Here is a 24,063-nt window from a genome sequence, read left to right as displayed (position 1 = left end):
CTGATAGGAAATTCAAACATTAAAAAAAAAAAAAAAGAAGGGTCTATCAACTTTTCCACACTGTCATCAGAGAAACACAATCTCCTGCCAAGACACCAGCACCTGGCACCAAGTTTCGGGGGTCTGGAGCGGGGGTAGTGGCTTGGGACATGCTGCTCAAATAAAAGCAGCCCCGAGCAGATACCAGGATCCTTATCCCGCATCTCTTGACATCGCCCCATGTCCTTCGCCCGCCACGTCCCTTGCTCTCTCCTTTTTGCAAACTGCAAAAGGCAAGCTAATGCCTGGCGCCATTATCGCTGCGGGCGATACCAAGGCACTCGTTAGGAGTTTTAATCCTGTTTTAATGGTCCCCGTATCACTGGGCAAACCACGCTGAGAAGGGTCAGCGTGCTGCAGGGTCACCTTTCCCGCTGCCTGTTTGCATCCCGCTGGACTAATTGGTTTTTGCAGATAACGGCGGGCACCAGAGTGTCAAAACGTGCGCATACCCCACGCGCCCACCTCCCCGGGTTGTACACACACGTCGGCACCCAGTGGGGCCCCATTCCCCGTCCCAACTGGGGAGAGACACCCATAAATGGGGGGGCGGGGGGACTGCTGCTTGCAATGGCCTTGGGTGCCAAAATGAAAAGTCAAAATGATGCCCACAAACAGGCAGTGTCTGGTCATGATGGACTTGGGGTGCTAAAGGATGGACGGTTTGGAGGGGGGATACAGGTGAGAGCATGGGGTCTGCAGTAGGGTATTATGGTCTGCAAGCTGTGATCGTCCCCTCACCTTGGCAGGTGACGTATTGATATTAGCCGACGTTTGCCATGTCCTTCGGTCCCTGGGTGTCACCTCCCTTGGCTGGGTGCCCACTGGGGGGGATACGGCACAGCGGCGGTCCTGGCAGCTCTTGGCACCGCAAGTGGGGTGCGCAGGGGCTATATAAACCGTCAGGCGTTTGCCCTGGCAGACCCGGCACGATGCGGTTCCTCGTGCTTCTCTGCGCAGCCTCTGTCCTCTCCCAGGGCATCACCAGGTAAGTCACCGCAGCATCACTCTTACGGGCCACTTGATTCAAGGTGAAGGGGGAAAATGAGCAGTCAGAGCTTTTTAATGGCTTTGAGGTCTGAGAAAGCTGCTCCAGGGCTGCAGAGGAGGTGGAGGGGCCTGGGGGAGGGGGCTGGTTTTCTAGACCTGCTTTGGTGTTTTGCAGAAATCCTCCCGACTCAGTGTTTTGGGGGAGTCTGCTCTGCTTCTGCTGTTAGATCAGCACAAATACTGAAGGTGTCAAACGTTGCTTGAAGGAGCAGCAGGCAGCAAAATCCTAACTTATTTCTTCCTTGGTGCTTGTGCCAGGCTGCCCTTGGAAAGGGGGAAGAAGCTGAGGGAGGTCCTCAGGGAGAAGGGTTTGCTGCACCACTTCTTCCAGCATCACCGCTATGACATCGGCACCAAATTCCCACATGCTTTTCCCAACGGGACTGAAGTGGCCACCGAACCCCTGCTGAACACCCTCGATGTGAGTGTTGGCTTTGTCCCCCAACGGTGCAGCCCTGGGGTGGTTTGTGGGACACCCATCCCCACGTCTGTTCTGTGCATGGACCAAACCCAATTCCTTTTACCCCAAAGCCTTCAGCTCACATCCTTTGCCCCTTCCTGCCCACGCTGGTGACCTTGGATGGATCCAGGACACTGAAATGTCCCTCACAGCATCTCTGCTAGAGGCAGGGTGTCCCCATGAAAAGGGGACCACGCAGGCTGAAAGCCTGGGGAAGCTCCAGGTCTGGTTTCATGCCTTAAAAGCAACCTTTGCTCCTGCTGCTTCACAGATGGAATACTACGGGACCATCTCCATCGGCACCCCACCGCAGGTCTTCACCGTGGTCTTTGATACTGGCTCCTCCAACCTCTGGGTTCCCTCCATCTCCTGCACCAGCCTGGCTTGCCGTAAGTAGGCAAAGGAGCAGGCAGGGCTCCCTGTTTTGGCAGAGCTGGGTCCAGCAGCATGTCCTGGGCTTATAACTGCACAAAGGAGCCCAAAGATTGGGGTGACATTGCCAGGGGACCAGGGGCCACCTAGCCAGTGCAACAAGCAGACCCCGTGGTGCTGGGTCCACAGCATCTGTAAAATGCCCCGGAGAGATGAGTATTTGGGGTGTAGGACCTACTCAGTGCTGTACTCCACAGGGTGATGTGCTTAGTGCTCAGTGCCTCAGTTTCCCCATCTCTCCAAAGAGGTGATGGGATTTCCTGCGCATCCCTGGTTGCTGGAGGAGAGGCAGGGACGTACAGCAAATGCTCACAGCTAAATTGTTCCTGAAAGTGGGCTAATAAATGGCAGGTCTATCTAAACTGCAATTCAGCAGGGTTCCTCCTCCCACGCTTCCCTTACGGCTCAGCCTTGCCAAAAGTCTTCATTTCTGATTTTCCTACTTACCTTCTAGAAAACCACCAGATGTTTAACCCATCACAGTCCTCCACCTACAAAAGCACAGGGCAGAACTTGTCTATTCAGTATGGCACTGGCAACATGGAGGGCATCGTGGGCTCTGACACCGTTACCGTGAGTGTCACGATGGCATTTCCAGTGGGGGTCCTTTTTGCCTTCTCCACCTGATTAACATCAATATTGCAGTGCCTGATCCAGATCTTACGGAATGCTCCCTGTCCCTAGGTTGCATCACTGGTGGACACCAACCAGCTCTTCGGCTTGAGCACCACTGAGCCCGGCCAATTCTTTGTCCATGTCAAATTTGATGGGGTCCTGGGCTTGGGCTACCCAAATCTGGCTGCTGATGGGATCACACCGGTGTTTGATAATTTGGTGAATGAGAGCTTGCTGGAGGAGAACGTCTTTTCAGTCTATCTGTCCCGGTAAGCTGTGTGGGTCTCAAGGGCTGGGGAAGGTAGCAGATGCAGCTTATGCCAAACATTGCATTTGCTGGTGGCTCCAGCTCCTCCACTGTCACTGCTGCCATCCAGTTGTCTCTGTGTCATGACATGCAAAGGCTGGGGGGCTCATAGCAGGTGGCCACCAGACTCACTGGGGAGCTTATGGCTTGTAGGGAAACCTCTCTAGTTTCCAGGCACGTGCTTCCACCATGGCCCTTTTTTCTGGGTCCAAAGGACCTGGCACACACTGCTGTTGTACCACTGTCTCGCTGATGCTCTATAATGAGGAGGGGAGCGGGTGCGACTGTGGCATCGCAAGCAGCATCTCACCCCACGGGACACACAGCCCTGTTCTCTTAAGCTACCTGCACTGAAGCCCCATGGCAAACCCTCCACTGTTTTTCTTCTCTTTAACATCCAGAGAGACCACAGGGAGTGTGGTCATCTTTGGGGGAATCGATGAGTCTTATTTCACTGGCTCCATCAACTGGATCTTCATCTCATACCAAGGCTACTGGCAAATCTCCATGGACAGGTAACAAAACAGCTCTGCTGGTCTATGTTCATTTCTAACCATCGTTTCTAAAGAGACCTTGGACCCATCAACATCAGAGTCCACTAGCATCTAACACCCCATGGCTGTGGGATGCAGAAGGTTAAGGGCCAAAATCCATGGTACTTCGGTAACTGCCACCCAAAATAGGAATGCTTTGTGCCTCGGACACAGCCTAGTTCTCTGTATAAAGCCTGTGCTATTAGGGACGTCTCTGGTGATAAGTAGAACAAAATTATGCTACAAAAACTACTTTGTTGGGCTTGGTTGGGTCCCAACTGCTGGGCTGGGTTCAGTGCCTCAGCGCCCATGTGTGCAATAGGGGCTGTGATACCAGCTGGCATTGCAAACTCCAAGAAGCAAAAGGGTCAAGGGCAGCACTTTGGGTTACCCTGCTTTAACTCTTATAAAAGAAGTTTGAAATCATCACTGAGACCTGGCTGGTTATTTAACAGCCCCGTGCTTTGTTTGTCCCCCCAGCATCATCGTGAACAGCCAGGAGATTGCATGCAGTGGTGGCTGCCAAGCCATCGTTGACACTGGCACTTCCCTTGTGGCTGGGCCACCCTCCGGCATTAGTAACATCCAGAGCGCAGTTGGGGCCAGGCAGGACACGTATGGAGAGGTAAGAGCACCCATGGCTTGCTCTGCTTGCCCTGGAGGCAGCCTGGCGCTGCCGAGCCCAGCGCCCAGTCTGCTTCCACACACGGAAATTGCATCTCTGCTCATGGCAAACCAGCCCTGCTCCTCTGATACCTCCAACAGAGATCACCATGAGACAGTCCTAGTCACTAGTTTATACCGGTGAAATCAAAACCCTTCATTCCTCACCTTATGAACATGTTGTTTCCCACCTAAGAGCCTCTTTGCTCTCTGCAGTACAACGTGAACTGCAGCTCCATTTCCACCATGCCTGATGTCATCTTTGTCATCGATGGGGTTCAGTATCCTGTGTCTGCCTTGGCTTACATTGAGCAGGTAAGGGGGAACCAGGTGGTCCCGGTTTCAGGAGCCTCTCTCAAGGTCCTTCTACTTTCTCCAATGGCTCTGGTCACTTCGGCTTCTCCCATTCCCATGGGAGACAGGAGATGGATGGCCATGGGCCTCCAGAACAATGCAAGCAAAAATACTAGCTCACATTTCCCCCATTTGCGTTTTCTTGCTCAAATGCAGAATGACCAAGGACCTTGCATCAGCAGCTTCCAGAACACCTCTGGGGACCTCTGGATCTTGGGAGATGTCTTCATCAGGGTGTACTACAGCATTTTTGACCGGGCCAACAACCGCATTGGACTGGCCAAGGCTATTTAGATCCACCACAATGCCAGCGGTGTTGTAGTTTCATCCTGCAACCACACCATAACCATGTTTTTTGGCGTGGCAAGAGATCCCCAAGGAATCTCTTGCTCACACACGAATAAAGTGTTGACGGTTCAGAGTTGGTGGCTGCTCATTTATCTGTGATAAAATGGCAGGAATTAGGAAGAAGCTGTCATACCCCTGCTGCCTCATGGAGGCTAAGGAGCATTTGGTCAACACAGTCTTGACTAAGGCCTTTGGGAGGTGTGGTCATAGCCTGCAGGGGCTGAGGGGTGGGTCCTTAGGAAGTCAAGATTGACTCTTTTATTGGAGCTACATCAAATGAGTGATGCTGGAACCCCCAAATTTCCACCCAGGTAGGATGAACTCACCATCCCAGACATAGCCTGTCTCAGAGCAGATCCCTGCAGACCCACAATCGTGTACCACCAGTGGCTCACCCGGTAGCTCCCCGTCCCTGGGCTCAAGGCTTGCCCCCGTGTTCCCGACATGTCTGATAGCCCAAAGACATCTCAGGGCAGTGACTCCCCCAGGAGGATGTGGCTTGGCTGGAGATTTCCCTTGGATTGCCCGCCCAAGAGAGCAGGGCAGGAGATGGCTCTGACCCGACGCGTGCCCTCCCATTGTGAGGCTTTTACAAAAGCACATTGACAGCTGCGCATGTGTAGAGGTGATGTCTTATTTCAGTTTCCATAGTTTAGAACAATCCAGTTACACTTAGTTGTTTCCCCATAAAGAATCTCAATGAAATGCCCCTTTCCCAATAATGAACCAGTCCGTGCTAGGAGATGGTCACTAAGACCCTAGAAACACCAGCTAGTCCTCAGTTATAGTCTTTATGAATGTGCAAAAAACCCACTCAAACAGAATATATTTTTTTTTATGATCATTTTCCCTTATAATATTCAGGATGGTTCCTTCTCTAATTTTGTTTCACTCCTCTAAAGTAACGGTTCCCATTTTTGAAAAGGAAATTACCTCCATCCATATAAAATCCTATTAAAAATGGAGGCTGTTTCTTTCCTCCTGAGCAGCTGCAGTGAAAGCTCTCAGCAGGCAGCTGGGAGAGAGATCCCAGAGTCCCTGCATTTGCATTATTTATTGATAAATGAGGCTTCATCACTGATGGGGCCCAGCAATTTCTTACCCGATGGGAACAGGGATGCAGAGGGAGAGATCCAGGCGATTGGGATTGGAAATGAATTTTTCTCTCCTCTCACCATGCAAAAGTTGCCCTTTCTTCGAGCTGATTATAAAGGAGTATATGATGTGGGGTGATGGAAAGTGATTTATTCCCACCCAGCTCCCTGAGCTCACACAGCACTGGGTCACTCAGTCCCAGCGGGTGGGAATCCCTTGTGCCCAAGAGAGACTCAAGCCCAGATTTTGGGCAGACGGGACTTTATCTCGGCTCCATTACAGGAATTTTCTCATTGTTATGAGCAACAAGAAATGAGCTTGATGCAGTGGGAACCATGGCTCCGAGGATCAGCAACCCATGGACCAGCCCCTGCCAGAACGGACAAGACCCGGCAGGAGCACCCAAGGGCTGTAGCTGTGCTCTCAGTGCGTGGGATGGGGGAGGGAAGCCATGTCCCTGTCCTGGGCAGGACCAACAGCCCAAACGCTGTACCAGGAGGCAGCTCCTAAACCCTCCTGGCATGGCTATTCTGCATGGGTGCCAAAAGTCCCAGGCAAATGCCACCCTGCAGTGGCCTTCCTCCATGAGAGCATCCCCCATGGCCAAAGCCGTCCCTTCCCACATCTGCGTTCACACATGCAATAAAGAAACAAACCAGCTAAAAGCTTCCAAGCATGAATTAGAGAGGGGGAAACACATGTCTGGACTGTCTACATCCAGGGAAATGTCTATCCTGGACTGCCATCTCGTGGCTGTGGTGCCAAAACTGTACTTCTGTGCATTGGGGAAGTGCAGAAATTCCTGTCTGGTGGCAAAAGGATGCTCCAGAGCTTGCTTGGAAATTCAGCTCAAAGCAGGAGGGAGATGCTTCTAGCTGACAAATATTTCACACATGGCCACAGGTTCCAACTTGCTCCAGGGATAAAAAGCAGCCAGGACATCCTTCTGATAAAGCCAAGAGGTTTCTTGTCTTCTTTGTAGCTTTTTTGTAGCAGTACAAAATTTCAAGTGGGAATTCAGCCTGTGTGCTAGAGGACATGACAGATTGGCTCATTAGGGCTCGACTCAAGAATAGTACAGTTAATAAGAGCCTTTTATGGATTTCATTGAGCTTTGGGCCTGTATTTGGGAAGGCACTAAGCTGCAAATTGTGCAGGAAAATGGATTTTTCTGGCAGGTATTTATCAAGCACCAGCTGAGTATTGACACTTCGTATTCATAGCCTGGTTTTCCTCCTCTTCACTTCAGGATAAATTGGAAATAAGCTAATGTGTCTGGAGAGGCTTAATGCCTCTGACCCCATCCTCACAGCATAAATCAAGGATCCCCCTTGGACCTGGCCTCCTGCAATGGATAGTGTAAGCCAAAGTACTGGGGAAACCCCTGCAAAGTTTGTCCTCAGCTTACAGATCTGGAGATCTATTAGGTCCCATGTCTCAACCCCCCCACCTGATGATTCCCAGTTGGGGACCAGCTCCTGTGGAACAGCACAAAGCCAAGAACAAAAGGTTGAGTCCAAATAAACAACATTTTCTGCATGCCAGACATTGAAGCATCTATTCTTTTATTTGAGAATAAAGTTTACAAGTTAATAGGAATCAGGTTGTTCGTCTTTCCATCCATCCCTCCATTCATCCATCCATCCATCCATCCATCCATCCCAGCACCATTTTGGTCTCCATTTGCTAAGGGGGCAGGAGCAATGAAGATGTGCTTATAGCGAGCAGGCTGAATGTTTCCCAACCCAAACCTTTTCACCAGGGTTTCTCGTGGTGACTTCCAAGGAACCAAAAGTGCTTCAGCTTTGACAGGCTGGGAGTGCAGTTTGGGGAGTGCCAAAAAAATAAAAGAATGTAAAAAGTTCAAGCTTTCTAGAGGAAAAAGAGAAAGAACCTGCTATGAAATAAAAAGAGTGATGTGGCAGAGCTGCTGGAGAGAATTCAGGGGTGAATGGAGAGGAGCTGGGGATGTCTCAGGGTGCTGGTCTCCAGCTGTGCCCAGCTGTGCCTCCTGCAGCCATCCCCACAGATGGTGAGAACCTGAACACAGGTTCTGGGAAGGAGATTAAATAGCTCTCCCAGCAACTCCTCCTGTCGAGGATGATGATCTGGGGGTTACAAGGGATGGGGTGGGGAAGAAGACGATGGAGGGATGGGAAAAAAACATGGAGAGCAGGTGAAAAGTGGGATTTGTCCCACAGGGAAAAAACCTCTCCTGAAGGAGCTGTTCTGGTCATGTCCTGGATCCATCTCCCTGAAGTGCAAAAGACCTCACTGCAGAAAGACAGTCCACAAAAAAAAAAACAGTCGCAAAATTACAACCCCCCAGACCAGGGTTGCAGGATTTCTGCCATGGGGAAAATCCCAGCAAGCCCAAACTTACATTTTCCATCAGACCAGGAATTAAAAAAAAATGCATCTTTCACCGTTCCTTTCTGAATGAAACTGCAAACCAGAGATGCTGGCACATTGTGTAATGATCGTGTCGAACCTTTAGGAGATGAGACATCAAGTATAACAGATGTGGGATATAAAAGCGGATGTGTAGACACTGCATGAGAAACTGTGATTTTAATGTAGGCAGAAACATCAAAAAAAGCCAAGTGAAACAGTGAAGTTGGAACAAAATGTTTTTGTCGGAAGGAAACCTGCTGGCATTAGAGAGAACGGCAAAATGATCTGTTGCTGGTTTCTCCCATCAAAATTGCTGATGGAAATTTGCATGTTTTAGAAAACCAGAAGTGCCTTTTTACAATGCAAAGCCGAGCTGTCAGGAACGTCAGCCCTCATTAGTCTGTGCCCATTTGCAGCAACATAAGTGACAATAAAAGCTACAAGGTCATGGTGGCTCGTCCCCAAGGGCACTTGTACACCAGATAACCCCTGAGACAAGCATTTGTTGCAGAACAAATCCCCTTCCCTCTCTCAGAGCACAGTTTTCCATCAGAAGCCAAAGTGGGTGTTGAGCCATGGTGCCCCAGATCTTTTTTGGTGGCCATGCCACCATGACCGGTCACCATCCCTCTCCTCCTAATCCCTTCACCTGGTGGCTTGGTCCCATCCATCACTGCCCACCCTGCTGTGCCAACCAAATTATTTAGGCAGGCAGACCAGGGAAGTCATCCAGAAATATAACCTTTAATTTTTTTTTTGCCAGCTTATTTTTCAGCCAGAGCAGTCCCAGATCTGGGAATTGGTCAGCCCCCAGATCCTGAGTGGTGGGTGGGAAGGAACTATTTAAAAAGTATTAAGAAAAGCAGGGAGCTGGACCCATCTTCATCCTTGGACAGCTGGGTACCACCAAGCAAAGCATTTCACATCATTTTGCCCTTTTTTCCCCCTCTGGTAAATGGGGGGAATCTCTGTATATGGGAAACTCCTCTCTGATACCATGGACAGAGAAGCTAAATGTCAAGCAGATGAGCATCAAATCATAAAAAACAGACTGATGGGCAGGGAAGAGAGATAAGAAAGATGGTATTTATTTGAATAGCCACAGGAAATCAGAGATTGAAAAATGTCTAGAAAAAAAAAAAAAGCAGCAGCAGCACATTTGGTTTAAAAAAAAAAAATCACAGCGTGCAGATGTTTTATACCTTATCCAGCCAATCCCACCTGACAGTGCCCAGTCCCGTCATGGCCTTGACCATCATTTTTTGGCCTTGTCTCGAGGGTAACCCCCATTGGTCTTATTGAGTGACTCCATGCTGCCGGTTCCCGTTACCACGCTGGTGAGTATTCGCTCCACCTCCCCGGGCAGAATTTGCTTCTCTTCGTTCTCTGTCTCCCTGTGGTAGAAATAGTTGAAGTTCGAGACGATGACGGGGACGGGCAGCGCAATGGTCAATACCCCTGCAATGGCGCACAGAGTCCCCACGATCTTCCCACCCAAGGTGGTGGGACACATGTCTCCATAGCCAACAGTCGTCATCGTGACCACGGCCCACCAGAAGCCGTCAGGGATGCTGGAGAAATGGGACTGCGGCTCATCCACTTCTGCAAAGTAGACGGCGCTGGAGAAGAGGATGACGCCGATGAAGAGGAAGAAGATGAGCAAGCCCAGCTCCCGCATGCTGGCCTTGAGGGTCTGCCCCAGGATCTGCAGCCCCTTGGAGTGCCGGGAGAGCTTGAAGATGCGGAAGACCCTGACCAGCCGGATGATCCGCAGGATGGCCAAGGACATGTTCTGCTGCCCGTTGAGTTCGCTCTGCTGGATCAGCTCAGTGGTGAGCGTCACGAAGTAGGGGATGATGGACACAATGTCGATAATGTTCATGATGTTCCTGAAGAACTCAGTCTTGCTGGGGCACACGATGAACCGGACAAAGAGCTCGAAGGAGAACCAGATGATGCATGCAGTCTCTATGACGAAGAAAGGGTCTGTGAAGGTACTGTGGGCCAGCAAGGTGTCTGTCAGATTCTTAGAAAGCTCCTGTGTGGACTTAAACTCCCTTTCCTCCCTGAACTCCGGCAAGGTCTCCATGCAGAAGATGATGATGGAGATGACAATGACCAGGACGGAGACCAAAGCTACACCCCTGGCTGCACTGGAGCTTTCGGGGTACTCGAAGAGCAGCCAGAATTGCCTATGAAAGTCATTGGTTGGTAAAAGGGTCTCAGGGTCCTTGATGAACCCTTCATCCTCCCTGAACTGGTCCATGGCTTCATCACCCAGCTCATAGAAGGTGATTTCATCAGCAAAGACATCAATGGGCACGTTGGCCGGACGCCGTATTTTCCCTCCTGACTGGTAATAGTACAGGATCCCATCAAAACTGGGCCTGTTCCTATCGAAGAAATATTCATTCCTCATGGAGTCGAAGTAACGCATCCTCTTTTCGGGGTCCCCAAGCAAGGTCTCAGGGAACTGATTGAGGGTCTTGAGCCGTGTCTCAAACCTCAGCCCAGCGATGTTGATGATGACTCGTTGGTCCCCCTCATCCATGCCCACCCTCTCCCCCACCAGGTGCTCACTGAACTCGGCAGAGAACCTGGAGAAAATGGTCTCATTGTTGGCGTTTTCACTGTTGATGAGGATTCTCAAGTTGGAGAGGAGGTTGGCGCAGCTGGGATGGCCTTTCCGCGACTGGCTGGCAGGGCTGAGGTCGTTTGAATAACAGGGATCCTCCACGATCTGATCAGCGTTGTCAAAACTGACTAGTGCCACCTCCATCTCCTTCCAACTGGACACGTCCATCATACACTAATCAGATTAGCAGCATAAATCCCCGGGTCGGATGCCGGCAGCTTGCGTCTTTCCCACGCTATGAGGATCTGCAAGTGAACGGACAGGGAGACAGAGCTGAATTGTGCATGTGTATCACTTGGCTCGACTGAAAAGAATAAAACAAACCTGAGGTCAGAAAACCCTGTGTTTTTTAAATGGAAACATTAATTTCATTGACTGGCAAAACCTTATACTTCCAGCAAGTCATTAATCTCTGGATCCTGCAAACCCTTTTGGCATGGCTTCATTATTGTCATTAAACCTCCCAATACCATTTACAGCACCCAAGGATAAAAGGTCAGGCAGTAGCAGAGGATGGGCATGAACCCAGGTGTCCCACCCAGCCTTTCCCCAGCAATCCCAGCCCTGCAGAGTAAGGGGTCATTTCAGACATTTGCAGGTGTGGGTCCAGAATTTGGAGCAGGATTTGGAGGTATTAAACATAGGTGTCCTGGTTGACAGCAGCCTTTGCTCCAGCTGGGAGAGGCATTGGGTCAAATCCCAGGAGGTCCTGGGCACGTTGCAGCTGGGTCAACTGGTGTTTGGAAAGCAGTTCCCAAACTAGGGGCCATGCTGGGATTTGGGGAGTGCAGTCCATGATGAAGGCAGGTCAGGAGGAGAAGAACATGTCCACCAGCCCTGGAGAACCCCTTTCCTCTGTGTGAAGAGGGGTACAAATGGGGACCCCTTGTCTTGATCCAGATTTTGGGGCGGGCAGGCAGTGGGCAAGGTGATGTCCTCCAGAGCTCTCCTAGGCCTCCTTCATGGTAGACCTGATATTCCCAGCCACAGGAAGAAGATGAGGACTAAGCACTCAGGTCACTTGGAGAGCATCTTTCAGGCCATGGCTGGAGTTTTCTCCCAGACTGGCTCTGTCGGGCACTCAGCAATGGGCACCATGTCCCCAAAAACTCCTGGGTGCATGTCTCCCCAACACGCCGCTACTGTTGTACTTAACTTGGAGGCAAAGTCAAAGAGGAGCCCAGGGACCAGGCCAAGTTACAGAGCTGGGAAATTACCTGTCCTGCCTCAGGGAGAAGCACGAACAGAAATTAGAGGTTGATGGGAAATGGTTCTAGGGAAATTTGCCCCCAAATGCACTTTTCAAGTAAATTCAACCCCCTGATTTATTTCCCCTCCAGCTCTATCCCGCACAGATTTGTTTTCTGGACATGAGAAACCACAGAAGGACATGCAGAGCTGCTCTGCGTGACTGCTAATCACCAAGGGCACGCTGGCTTTCTTACCCAGCAAAGTTCAGAGAGAGGGAGTGAAAAAAACCCAAATGCCCTCGACTGCCAAGAATAGCAATGCAATTTAGGCCACATCTGCATGGAGCAGCAGTGGCGCTGGGGCCGGTCCTGTGAAGGGGATGCTCTCCACTGCAGGCTTTGCTTCATGCAACCAGGTGCTGGAAAGGGACCCATCCTGTCCACGGGGACTGAGCTGCACCCAGTGCCTCAACCTCCCTATTTAACTGAAGCCATTTGGGGCTCTGAAGTTTTTCCTTCCCCTTTCCCCAGAAGCGGACTCATCCATCCATGCTGATGCACTGCTGGTGAAGTTGGGTAGGACAAGCTAGAAACCCAAATCCGTTGCAGAAGTAGATGTTAACATCCCAGCTTGCTACAAATCCTCCCTCTTCTGCTCTCAGCATTATAACCCCAAAAGCAAAACTTAATACAGGAGCCAGCATCCACATCCCAGATGAGGGCTCAACCTCGCTCTTTCCTCAGCAGAGTCATGAGATTCTGGATTTGGGGACAAATCCCACAATTTATCATAAGCTACTCAAAAGATCATGTTTCTTTGCTTAAAAAAAGCCATGGAGTGTGGCTGTTCTTAGGCATCCATCTCTACAGAGCTGCTTCTGGCTGGTTTTGTGCCAATTTTCCCACTTGGGAGACATTTAGAGATGAACATTTGGGGCAACGGGGCAGAAATGATGCCTGGATGAAGCAGTAGCAGTAGGTTTTGCCCCCCAAAATGACGTGCTGCAAAGCTGAGGAGCCCTAATGCCTCCAAAACCAAGTCCTCCAGTCCCAGCGGTGTCCTGCTCAGGCATGCCCAAGGCTCAGCAGCTCTCTGTGGGGCCGGATTCAGCTCAGGCTTGACTTTTCGGTGGCTCTGTTGAAAAGCTGTTGGGGGTAGGGTGAGATGTAGCATCAGAGCAAGGGGGGATGCAGAAAGTGCAACACAACCTCTGCGGGGAGACAGCAACTGAGAGCTGCAGATAACTCACATTTCAGCACCCACGTAGCATCAGGAGGCAGGCAAAGGGATACTGCGATAAGCCCAGCCCAAACAAAGCTCTTTTGAATCTTTCGAGGGAAAAATGAGCATTAAAGAAAAAAGGAAAAGCAGCACATATCTTTGCCCTCTTGTCTTCTTATTTTTTCTTAATATAACCCCCCCCAAAGGATTTTTAAATCAGTAAAAAATAAAGAAAATCAGCTTGAATCAGGGGAGTGGGAGAGTTTAGTGTTCAGCTGGATGGGTGAGCTGACCTGACCCACCACACCGCTGTCCTGGTGGGAGAGCCCAGGGGGGACCACGTGCTTAGGAGCTTCTCTCGACAGTGAAGCAAAGCTGGAGTAGCTAAAGCTGACCATGAAACTGCATCCTAAGTCAGCGCCGTGAGATGATCTTGGTATTTTAAGGATTAAGTGCGCTTAACTCTTAATACTGCATGCTGTCACTGAGGGCAAGAAAATTCCCCAGCCCTTGCTTGGTAGGATGGCTTCAGCTAGAGACTTTTGGTCACAGAAGAAATCATGATATCTTGAAATCTGGCTTTGCTCTGGAGCCCCCATGCACATCAAACTGAGCCCCCCAGCATCATCCCTCATGGGGAAACTGAGGCATGAAGCTATGACAGGACGATTTGCATGTCATTGTCAGGGTTGAGAGTGGAAAGTTGTGCTCATCCTCCCCACTGGGACATGGAAAAGTGCTTTTTAGCTCCATTTCAAGCCCCCAGGGCAGCTGCCCAAGGGAAGCAGGGCTTTTTTTGCCTTCAGAGCCCCCAAACATGCTGATGTCTGCCTGTCCCTGACACTGGAGGTAGGTGCCCCACCTGTCCCCAAACCCCCAGACCACCTCATCCATCTCATTTTAAATTTAGACTAAAATGAATGGCACTACCCGAAGCCACAAAACATCCTCCCAAAGCTTTGCAACGCACGGTCCGGGCTCCAGCGGAGGCTTGAACTAGAAAGTTGCCTCGTTTTTTCCTCCTAAATCACCTAACATCTGCTTCCCAGAATCTGATTAACTAATACCCTTCAGCTGAAATCCCTGGCTGGGGAAAATAATAAAAAAAAAAAAAAAAAACAAGCGAGGGAGAGAGACAGTGAAAGAGAAAGGTCATTTTGACGGAGAGTTTGTGTTTTGCCCATCTCATCCCAGTAAATGGGGACCGTGGTTTCCACCAGCCCCTCTGCAACCATCAAAACCTCCCTGTCTGCAATTCCCTTCTGCCTTCCACCCATCATCCTTTCATCCCCAGCGACTCCTCGTACTCCTGGGATGAACAATGGCCGTTTTAAAGATTTTTCTAGAAAATCAGAGATGCTGAGCCTCTCTCCCCTTCCATCCCCTCCCGACCACCCCTGTACTGGGATGCGAAAGGAGGCGATTCCTCCTGTAGCCCTCCCACGCCATCAGCTACGGGGACTTACCCGCACAAGGCATGGAAGTACCAATGCTCTCTGCATCTGGGAAGAGAGTTATTAAATACACATAGGGATGTGTAGGGAAAGCGGAGATAAAAAAAAAAAAAAAGTCCAGCCATACCCTTGAAAGGTCCCTTTGGGATAACGCAGGCAATGTCATTTAAAAGGCTCTTCTCTATTTGATTCACTGTATAATTGGCAGCCCAGCGCGCCGGGGACGGGCTTTGGCAGGCACAGCGGCAGGATCCGGTGCGGTTCGGAGCCTCGGCCCTGCCATTGCTTTGGGGGCCCTAAAAAGAGCCGGGAGTCCATCAGGAAAGGGGGCTGGCAGGGTGCAGGAGACACCCTGTCCCCATGCCCCACTCGCCTGGGGAAAGGGGACCCGGCCACCCACGTCCTGCTCGCACCCACTCGTCAGCGAGTGAGACGGGGGAGGACGTGCCCTTCTGGAGGATGCCACCTTTAATCCCCAATAATGCTCCGGATGGTCCAGCAAGGACAAGTCTTGTCCATGATGTGGTGAGGTCTGAGCCGGTCTCCGGGAGGGAGGCGGAGAGGGGGGACGGGGACCCGCACGCCGCTGGCACCGGGAGAGAGATTTACAGCAGGCAATAGGGCTCTTTTTAATATTAATATATAATAATGATATTAAAAAGAGGAGGGGGGAGGAAAGCCCAAGGGTTGGAGCATCCCCCGTCGCCCACCTACCTCTTGCCTGTGGCCGTGGGGACAGCGGACTCCTTTCCACGAGGGGACGGCCATGGTGCCACCGCCACGTGGGACATCTCCATCCCCCCCCGGGGTGGCTGGGATGGGTTGCAGCAGCAGGTATGGCTGGCATAGCCCTGTGGAGGGCATCGGTGGGGGACGAGGGAGAGAGGGGACGTGCCCCTTCCTCACACCTGGCTGCTGGCCGGCCTCTGGCTCGGACCCCAGCACTGCTGGGCTTATAACCTCCAGTGATAAATAAATAAATAAATGCCCTGGGTGGACGGGACCAGTCAGGTTGGCACGATTCACTGAAATAACTGGGTTGTTTGGTGGTTTTTTTTTTGATTCCCCCAATTTTCTTTCTTTCCTTTCCGGGGCTTGCTATGCTGATGGGCATCCTCGCCTTGGGTGCTCCAGGGTGGTTTCATCCTTATTGGGTGGCCTCAGACAGGGCTGGGTTCCACCTTTACCTTCACCCAGGTTACCTTCCCACCTTCTTCCTCCTCTTCCTCCTTCATCTCCTCCTCCTCCCAGGCCTCCGCATTTGGGGAAAGCAGAGGAGGGGGTGGCACATTTCTACCCATGTGCTTCAGCCTGAATTCCTCCACGGTGACGTTCCTTTGCTCTTGAGGGACCCGGTCACCTCAATTTCCCTCCCTCCAGCATCCTTTTCTGTCCTCTGAGCTATTTCTCCCCCTGTGATGTTAATGAGCACATTAAACCACCCTGTCCCGGAGGAGAGCCTGGGACCCACTGGCTTGCAGCGTCTTATACTCCTCTCTGGCCATCTGCAATGGAAACAGGACATGACATTATCCAGACCTTTGATGAGGCCCCTCAGGGTTGGGTTATCGTTTTATAGACCCTCTTCTGCACCCCTATAGACTATAGTGCTTATATTTACCCACCTCTGGTGAGGTAGCTGCAGATCTACTAACAAAAAGGCATTAAATTGACGTTCCTGGCACCTAAATTCAGCCTCAGACTGTGCCCATCTCCTCTCCAAATCCAGCTTTGGGATGGTTTCGACCACAGGGTGATGGCATTTGTGGGCAAAACCTGACTTCTTTGGGGGATTTCCCCCCCCCCCCCCCAAAACCTCCCTGGCACTAACCAGGGTCGCATCCTGCACCCGGGCAAAGAGCATCTGCGGCAGAGGGAAACCCAGAGCATGAAAACCATCCACGGGAGCAGATGATTTGGCTTGGGCTGGGGCTGAAAAGTCAGCTCTAGCAAAAAACTGCTGTTAAGAGGAATATCCCTGAAGTCAAAGCAGGGTTATGGTCCAGGGGAGACAGGTACGGGGGGAGATGCCTGGAATAACATCATTGCCTCCAAGAAACAGGACGGTTACACAACTCACTCATCTCTGGAGATTTCGGCTACACCTTGGCCACCCTCGGGAAAGTTCTGCCTTTGCATTCAACCAAGGTGACTTTAAACACCCTTTTGGCCCTAAGGGTTTAAATATACCACCACCCCCCCCGCCCCAAGCCGGGCTGCCCCAGGCCCTCCTCCTGTACTTCTTTCCCCTCTAATCCTCTGCTCCACACTGGTGGCATCGCCGGCTCTGCTGGGATTTATCCCACGGACAAATTTGGTCGCCGAGGGTGTCCTGCATCCGGGATGGACAGGCATCCAGTAAGCGCTGGTGCGGGATCGCTGCCCAGCAGCTCTGCACGCACAGCTCTGCTGCTGGAGGGGAGATAAAACACACCCCACAGCCTGTCCCACTGCAAAGAGAGATTAGTTCGCAAAGGAGGGTTGCTTTTTTTGCAGCAGCAGGTCCCTGAATTACTGCTTGGACCCGTATTTGCACAGGGAGCTTAATTTTCCCTGTTGGGAATAGTGCAGAGGACTGACCAGCTCATTACAACTGTTTTCTCTGTGATCTGACATGGGATGAACTGGAGCAGGGTGGGAAGAAGGAGGAGAAGACAGGAGGAGTCCTGCAGACCCCATAGCTGCTCCCATGTAATGAAGCAACGGCACTTAATTTGATTTTTCCCTAATTCTCAAGCAAAATGATGCCCACAGAGACTTCTGCAAAGCAGTGCGTTTGCTGGGCTCTGCTCTGCACCAGGCACGCGCTTCAGTCCACAGAGCAATTTACTGCAGTAATGAGCCCCTGCTAATTTTCCTCTTTCTTAGCAGAACTAATTAGCCGGGGTTCAGCACTACTATTTCAGCTATGCAGCTCTTGGCTGGAGCTGGGTTGGCTCCATGGCACCTCTGCGGCCGCTTGAGATATTGGGGTGAATTTTTCTTATTTCTCAGGTCTGCATGAAGTGCCCTTCAATTAGCAAACCCCTCCCAGCATCGGAGAGGGGGCTGGATTTTGGAGGGGTGCAATATGCAAAAGTGCAACCCAAACCCTTGAATGCCCTCGATTTAGGGCTGGATTTATGGACCGTCTCCAGGCGGACAGGCTGCCCGGGCACTGAGGCTAATGAAATGAGGGATGGTGATAATTAAGGGAATATTTGAGCTCTGATTCAGGCATGGAGCATCCTTGGAGGCTAAGTGAGGTGGACGGGGCACCTGCCACTGCTGGGGCCAGGGCAGGAACCGTCCCTGGAAGAAAAACAACGAGCTTTTGGGTTTGCTGCTGGGGAAGATCCTGCAAAAGTTTGCAGCTCATCCCCCTCCTCGGGAGATACATTTGCAAATCGAGCTCTTTAAATTCAAGGCAAATATGTGCAGCTGTGAGGGAATAAGCAGGAGTGGAGTTGCTGGTAGTTTATGAATGATAAAAAAATAGGAAAGAGTAATTCAAACCTTCGAGAGGATGATAGGGGCCTGGCAAAAGCTGCCTCCACTTTCAAGTCCTCAGCACGGGAACAGCAGAGAAATGGAAAAGGGGCCAAAATATGTTGAAATAACACAGTGGCTCAGAGTGAGCCTAGGGTTTCTCCTGCCCCACGGCACCAAAGGAGCCCAGAGCTTGGGAGCAGCCCGGTCTGAACCCCCTACGCAAGACCTTTGCTTTTAAAAGGAGAGGTTAAAGTGTGTCTTAGGCAAAGGGGCGGGGAGGGGGGGGGGGGCAGGATGAGCCCCAATATTCAAACCCACAAATCGCACCAGCAAAGAAATGATCAGCCTAAACCAGTGGCCACCAACTCTTATGGGCTGCTTCCATCTCCGTGCCTCAGTTTCCCCAGAGCTGGGCTATAACAGCCAAGCAGGAGCCCTGCAGGAAGAGACGCACAGGAGGAAGATCCCAAACTGGATTCCTGGTGTTTGGATGGAGGGGTCCCTCGCTGCTGACCCCCGTGACAGGCAAACAAGCATGCCCAGCCGGACCCCTTTAATCCTCCCCAGTTTGCATACCTCATTCTGATTTTTCCACCCATATTTTTTTATAGTGAAAAAAAAATCAGATTAACAGAGAGCCCAGTACATACAGTACATGCCATGAGACAGATGAAACCTTTCTGATACCCAGCCATAGAGTCCAAAATTAATCAGCTATGGATTAACCGGGTCAGGATGTAATTTAATAACAAGTGAGGGCGAGTCCCTGCTAGGAAGGAGCTGACATGGTCCCGCACCGGATGCCCCATAAAAGCTGCCGCAGAACAACGCGGGTAGCAGAAAAAGCCAGATGGGGTGAAATGAGCTCTGTGGTGATGCAGGCTGCTCGCCGAAGGGAGCTGGTGATAGCCTGGGTCCGGGCCAGGCTTTGCTGCAGCTGAGCCCTCCTCATCTTCCCTGTGCTCCGAGTCAGGGTTTTAGCCTGATTCAGGAAAAGATTTAAGTGGGTTTTTGACTTGGAGGGTGCTGTGGTGGCTTTTGGGGATGCTTTTGGATGCTGGTGGTCTGCTCTCCGCTGGGATTTGTGAAGGAATTGCCGCTGCAAACTGTTTGACACACTTTAGGAAGCAGCTGGCGGATGGACAGACAGACACAAAGCACTTGTAAAGTGCTTTGATTAGCCTGCACCAGAAGAGATGCAAGAAAGTGCGGGTGCATGGAGTGACCTCTTTCCCCCGCTGAGCATCCCGGCTCCATCAGGGCGCCTGGATGGGGATGGGAGGAGGCAGCCATCCTCCCCACTCTCACCCTCCTGCTTACCGCGGCTGTAACGCGATAAAGACAATTCGATCCTGAATCGATGGGAAACTTTCCTAGCCTGTCCGAAAGAGCTGGGATAGAGGCAGGCCCCCCCCTCCCGCCCTGACCCAACATCCAGAGCTCAGCACTGTAACCTCAGTCTGCTCCTAGGGACAAATAAATGACCTTGTCTCCCCCGCCCCGAATCCACACTGGCAGCAAACCCTGCTAGGAGGTTGTCGGCCAGAGCCAAAAATGGATATATGGTATAAATGGAAAGCAATAGGAAGCTGCTAATTGGGTCAGATGGATACCTGTATTGATCCTGACTTTTGCTACAACAGCAGCTAAAAAGAGCCAGTGGCAACGGGTTTGGGGTGCTGGTGTCACTCGGGGCTCGTGGCTTCGTGTGCTGAGCCAGAGCCCCTGCGGAGATCAGGGCAGCTCTCCCAAGCACATCACAGCAACGTGTGACCCCATGGTCCTGTCCAGGTGAGGACATTATAATTTCGACCAGGCAGCAAAAAGTAATTAAGACTTTAAGTGATTGAGATAATGCCAGTGGGACCCTCCATCTCCTGGCAAAGCTGGGGTTACTCACAGCACACACCCGGCGATCAGGAGCACTTCACCCTCCCTTTTCCTCCAAGGACAAACTAAATTTCTCCCCTGGTTACAACCACCCAAAAAACACTCAACAAAAAAGAACTGCAGCACCTGACTGCCCCAAACCCACCCGCCAAACCCTCCTCTCCTCCACCCCCAACTTCACCCTGCCGCGAAGGCTGCTGCAAAGAAGAAGGGAGCAACAAACCCGGCTTTTGCATCATCCTCATCCTCCTCCAACGCGTGGGGTGCCCGGTCCCCTTGCCTCCATCCTCCTCCTCCTTCAGCTCCGCTGCCCGGGGGCTGCCCAGCAGTGCTGCCCCTTCGCCTCTTGCGGGCGCATGGCCGCAGCAGCGCGGGGATGCTCGTACCTCTCCTGAGCTGGGCGGAAAGGTGATGCCGGTACCCACGTGAGCCCGGTGGGACTCCTTGCCCTCATTCTCCTTGTGCCTGAAATGGGTTTTTGCTCCCTCGCTGGGTCCTGCCTGTCAGCAGCAGTGGCATCTGGGATCCCAACTCACCACCTTCACGTCCACAAATGCGTACGTGGCCTTTGCTTTCCAAGCAAGGGTGAGGAAGGAGCAGCCCGGAGTGGAGGAAGAGGGGTTGATGCTCAGACGTGGCCCTTTCTGTCCCCCCCACCCAGGGCTGCTCGCTGGGATGCTCTGCCACATTCAGCCAGCACGGTGCTGATTTCACAGGGACCCCATTCATTTACACCTGCTTGAAAGGAAGGAGAAGCCAAAGAATCGGGACCCTCCGTTGCTCCCACCGGCATGGCTGCACGTTGAGGTACCAGCCAGGTGGAGACATCCAGGGCTTCTCTGACCAGGCATCCCCTTGGCCGGACTCTTCCTCGGCTGCTGCCAGCGTCTGGGCCTGACTTTGTCCTGGTGCACAGGAAAATCCTTCGTTCTGGGGAGCTTAATTGCCGTTAGCTGCAGATGGGAGCTCCCAAATTGCCAAAGCTTCAGGAGCAGGAACGGCATCCCTGGGTGCTTTTTCCATCCTGTTTTTATATCGCTGTGGCCAGGGGTGCCCATTCCTCTGTGAAGCTCTGTGGGCGGGTGTCACACCTTGCCTGTACAACACTGGGTCCTGGCCATACCCTGGACAGCCCCAGCCAGGCACAGAGCAGAGGTTGCTGGATTCGCCATAACCCCTCAGTTAGTCCAAAGAGCCATCAGGGCTGCAAGCATCACCTACTGCCTTCAGCAAAGGCATCTGAGCTGCCGTTTCAAGCCCCTGCCCACTTTGCCGGCAGGATGAAACTGCTATTTCTCTTTCCATTTCTTTCCCCAGCTTTTGCAGAGAGCATTGCCTTCCTTCCCCAAAACTTCGCAAGCAAAGGCAAAAATGAGAGCATCACCCTGGAAAGGGACCAAGCACACGGGAATGGGGGGAGTACCAGCCAGGGCATTTCCCAACTGACCTCCAAAAGCTGTCCCTGGCCCTTGCCCGCATCCCAAATCCTCCTGCCAGCAGCTTGGGATGCTGAACCTTTCCCTCAAGCTTTATTCCAGCCTGTGTAATTGGGGCAGCTTTCCATGCTGTGCCATTGAATTGGGAAAGGAAAATATCGAGATCAGCCTGTGCTGAGCCCTTTCAGCAGCATCCCGGCAGCAGGGCACGCAAAGTCGGGGTCTCCCAGAAGTGCTGCTCATGAAAAACCCCAAGGCAATAAAAAGAAATAAAAAGAAAACAACATCCTGGAAAAATCAGGTCTGGAAAATCTCCCTGGCCGTGGGGAAAAGATCTCAAAGCTCAGACAAAGCAAAAAGCTGCCCCTTGGGGTCATCTTCCCCCTGCAACCCCAGGCTCCTCATGAGAATTTAGAGTTGATTTTGCCTTGGAGCAATTTTCCGATCTCCTTCCCATGACCTTTGGAAGTGGATACAGCCTAGCCCTATGGCAGCCAAGCCCAGAGGGGTGTATGGCTGCTCTGGGATGGGGTGCCCTGGTCCCCGCTCCTTACCCAGGGCAGCACTAAAGTGACCATGGTGAAGCCATGGTTTCCCCAGCTGCATGCCATGAGTTGAATTTCATCTTGGGATGCAATGGGAAATCATTCATGGGGGCACAGACACACAATCTTGGCTGTAAAAGCTGCAGTTTGAAGCCATTTCAGGGTTGGGGGAGTTGCAAAGGGAACAGCTCAGCTGAGGAAGTCAAATTGTATTGCTCTGGGAATCAGCAATACAATAATTTTTTCCCCATTAAAAATTAGGCTTTATTTGGTTGAGGCTTTGCTTGTATGGAAATTTCTACAATTTCTACAGAGATTGCCTCCCCCTGAGACCATGAAACTCATCACACGTCAAACATGAAACAACTCTTATGGAAGTAACTCTGGGGTGATGCTTCCTTGAACCCAAAGCGAATACTAACCAAGGAAAGTCTCTTTGGCCCCTTCCGAATCCTTCCACCCAACACTTACCCCCAGTGAATGATTTTCTCTGGGCTTTTTCTTTGGTGCTTGGAGGATGGAAGTGTTCATTAGCGCGAGACCCGCAGTGAGCATTGAGCCAGCACCGGGACCAGCTCCGTCTGTGCTCCTGCACCAACCTAGGAAGACAACCTAAACCAGGCTCTCTGAAAATTGTACGTTATTCTTCACCACTAAACGCAAACTGTACTGATTCCACTGGAACTAGAAACAGTTTTGACCCAATATTCCCATTAACCCTCCCCACACCCTGCCCTGCGTCACTGGGGTAAGTGCTGTGCCGCTTTGTGCAGCGGGGATTCCCACGCTCAGTCCCCTAGGATCACCTAAACCATCCCTTTTACTTCCAGGCAGGACCAAGCCAACTAAAAAGAAAGCTCCCATTAACTATTATTATTGTAGCCTGAATCTGATGTCGTCTACTTCTGCATCTCATCCCCTCCCCATTTAATTCATCCTGATAGAACGGATGCTCCTGCTGCTGTTTCAGGCTTTAAGTGACTACTTGGCAGCCATAGATTTCAGCCTGTCAGAAATACTGATGAATTATTTCAGTCCAGGTCCTTACGGTTTAATTTGAGCAGACTGAAGGCAACTAATATTTCCTCGTGTGTGTTTCAATGTCTTCAACATTTCTTGCGTATGCTCCAATAAAGCAGATTGCAACGGCTGATGATTTTCTAATGGAAGACTTGCAAAGCATTCAAACCCATTAAAAAGATCACAGCCAAGAGTAACTACTTTATTTAAGTCTTGGAAGAGAAACAAAGGCTGTAAATGCTCAAAGCACAGAGCGTATCTGTCTGGGTTCAGGCACAAACCCAAGAGCATCCAAAAATCCTGTATCAGCACAACTCAGTATAAAACCATGAGCCAAGCACCATTTTAACTGGAGATAAATGGAAACCTTTTCAACCAGGTGATTCTTCCACATCCTAGTGATAATAAAGTAAAATAAAAGGAGTGGCTTAATATAGGTGGGAACTTTCCATGGGTGTTGGGCTCAGTTACATTTCCATTATATCATCAATGTTGTACAGACATTTATAAGCACAGTAGATAAAATTAAAACCAGTCACTCACCTGCAGCCCCGTTCAGCTAGCCTAAATTACAGACCTTCCTCAAGCAATAAAGGTATCTTGGGTGGTTATGGATGTGGCCGGTGCCTGCGCGTCTCTGACACACAGGTAAGGATTAGAAAGAGTTTGTCTCAGGAAAGACTCAGATTCGGAAATCCTATACCCTCATGAAACCCTACCTTGCCTTGCTGTCCTTGGCTTTAAAGGAAACACAGGGAAGAAACGCAGTACTGCAAGCAGGGCTGGGGTGCATCTTCACACACAGGGGTAACAACTGCCCTAACAAACCCAAACTCTTCAGCCACCAGCCCCAAGAGAGGGGTTGTACCCTCAAAAGCTCGGCTCCTGAGCTGAACCCCCACAAGTGATA

The 24,063-nt window shown here is 51.2% G+C and overlaps 3 protein-coding genes across 6 annotated transcripts in view; 1 reads left to right on the top strand and 2 right to left on the bottom strand.

Annotated features, from left to right (window-relative positions):
* The window catches only part of LOC126052234 (potassium voltage-gated channel subfamily A member 2), a 358,553-nt gene that overhangs the window by 299,522 nt on the left and 34,968 nt on the right, over nucleotides 1-24,063 (bottom strand). The window lies entirely within an intron of this gene.
* LOC126052244 (embryonic pepsinogen) lies at nucleotides 972-4,747 on the top strand. Its single transcript, XM_049832663.1, has 9 exons — nucleotides 972-1,027; nucleotides 1,348-1,510; nucleotides 1,821-1,938; nucleotides 2,436-2,554; nucleotides 2,666-2,865; nucleotides 3,305-3,418; nucleotides 3,917-4,061; nucleotides 4,316-4,414; nucleotides 4,610-4,747. The coding sequence occupies exons 1-9, from the start codon at nucleotides 972-974 to the stop codon at nucleotides 4,745-4,747; spliced, it is 1,152 nt and encodes a 383-aa protein (XP_049688620.1).
* On the bottom strand, nucleotides 7,563-23,795 carry KCNA10 (potassium voltage-gated channel subfamily A member 10). Of its 4 annotated transcripts, none has more exons than XM_049832642.1 (2): nucleotides 23,697-23,795; nucleotides 7,563-11,170 (listed from the first exon to the last, which is right to left on the bottom strand). In XM_049832642.1, the coding sequence occupies exon 2, from the start codon at nucleotides 11,094-11,096 to the stop codon at nucleotides 9,546-9,548; it is 1,551 nt and encodes a 516-aa protein (XP_049688599.1). In that variant the 5' UTR covers nucleotides 11,097-11,170; nucleotides 23,697-23,795; the 3' UTR covers nucleotides 7,563-9,545. The 4 variants fall into 4 exon arrangements, with proteins under 4 accessions (XP_049688599.1, XP_049688601.1, XP_049688598.1 ...); XM_049832644.1 differs by lacking the exon at nucleotides 23,697-23,795 and adding an exon at nucleotides 20,376-20,443; XM_049832641.1 differs by lacking the exon at nucleotides 23,697-23,795 and adding an exon at nucleotides 15,506-15,698.

The sequence above is a fragment of the Accipiter gentilis genome, chromosome 29, assembly GCF_929443795.1.
Source record: "Accipiter gentilis chromosome 29, bAccGen1.1, whole genome shotgun sequence".
NCBI classification, from domain to species: domain Eukaryota; kingdom Metazoa; phylum Chordata; class Aves; order Accipitriformes; family Accipitridae; genus Astur; species Astur gentilis.
The sequence above is the reverse complement of the archived record's forward strand: the minus strand, read 5'-3'. Positions and strand labels throughout refer to the sequence as shown.

Excerpts from the sequence above, each read along its gene's own strand:
- LOC126052244 (XM_049832663.1), top strand. The coding sequence starts at position 972 with ATGCGGTTCCTCGTGCTTCTCTGCGCAGCCTCTGTCCTCTCCCAGGGC. Across the intron at positions 2,555-2,665 it reads TGGGCTCTGACACCGTTACC|GTTGCATCACTGGTGGACAC; the intron begins GTGAGTGTCACG and ends CCCTGTCCCTAG. Across the intron at positions 4,062-4,315 it reads GGCAGGACACGTATGGAGAG|TACAACGTGAACTGCAGCTC; the intron begins GTAAGAGCACCC and ends TGCTCTCTGCAG.
- KCNA10 (XM_049832642.1), bottom strand. The coding sequence starts at position 11,096 with ATGATGGACGTGTCCAGTTGGAAGGAGATGGAGGTGGCACTAGTCAGT.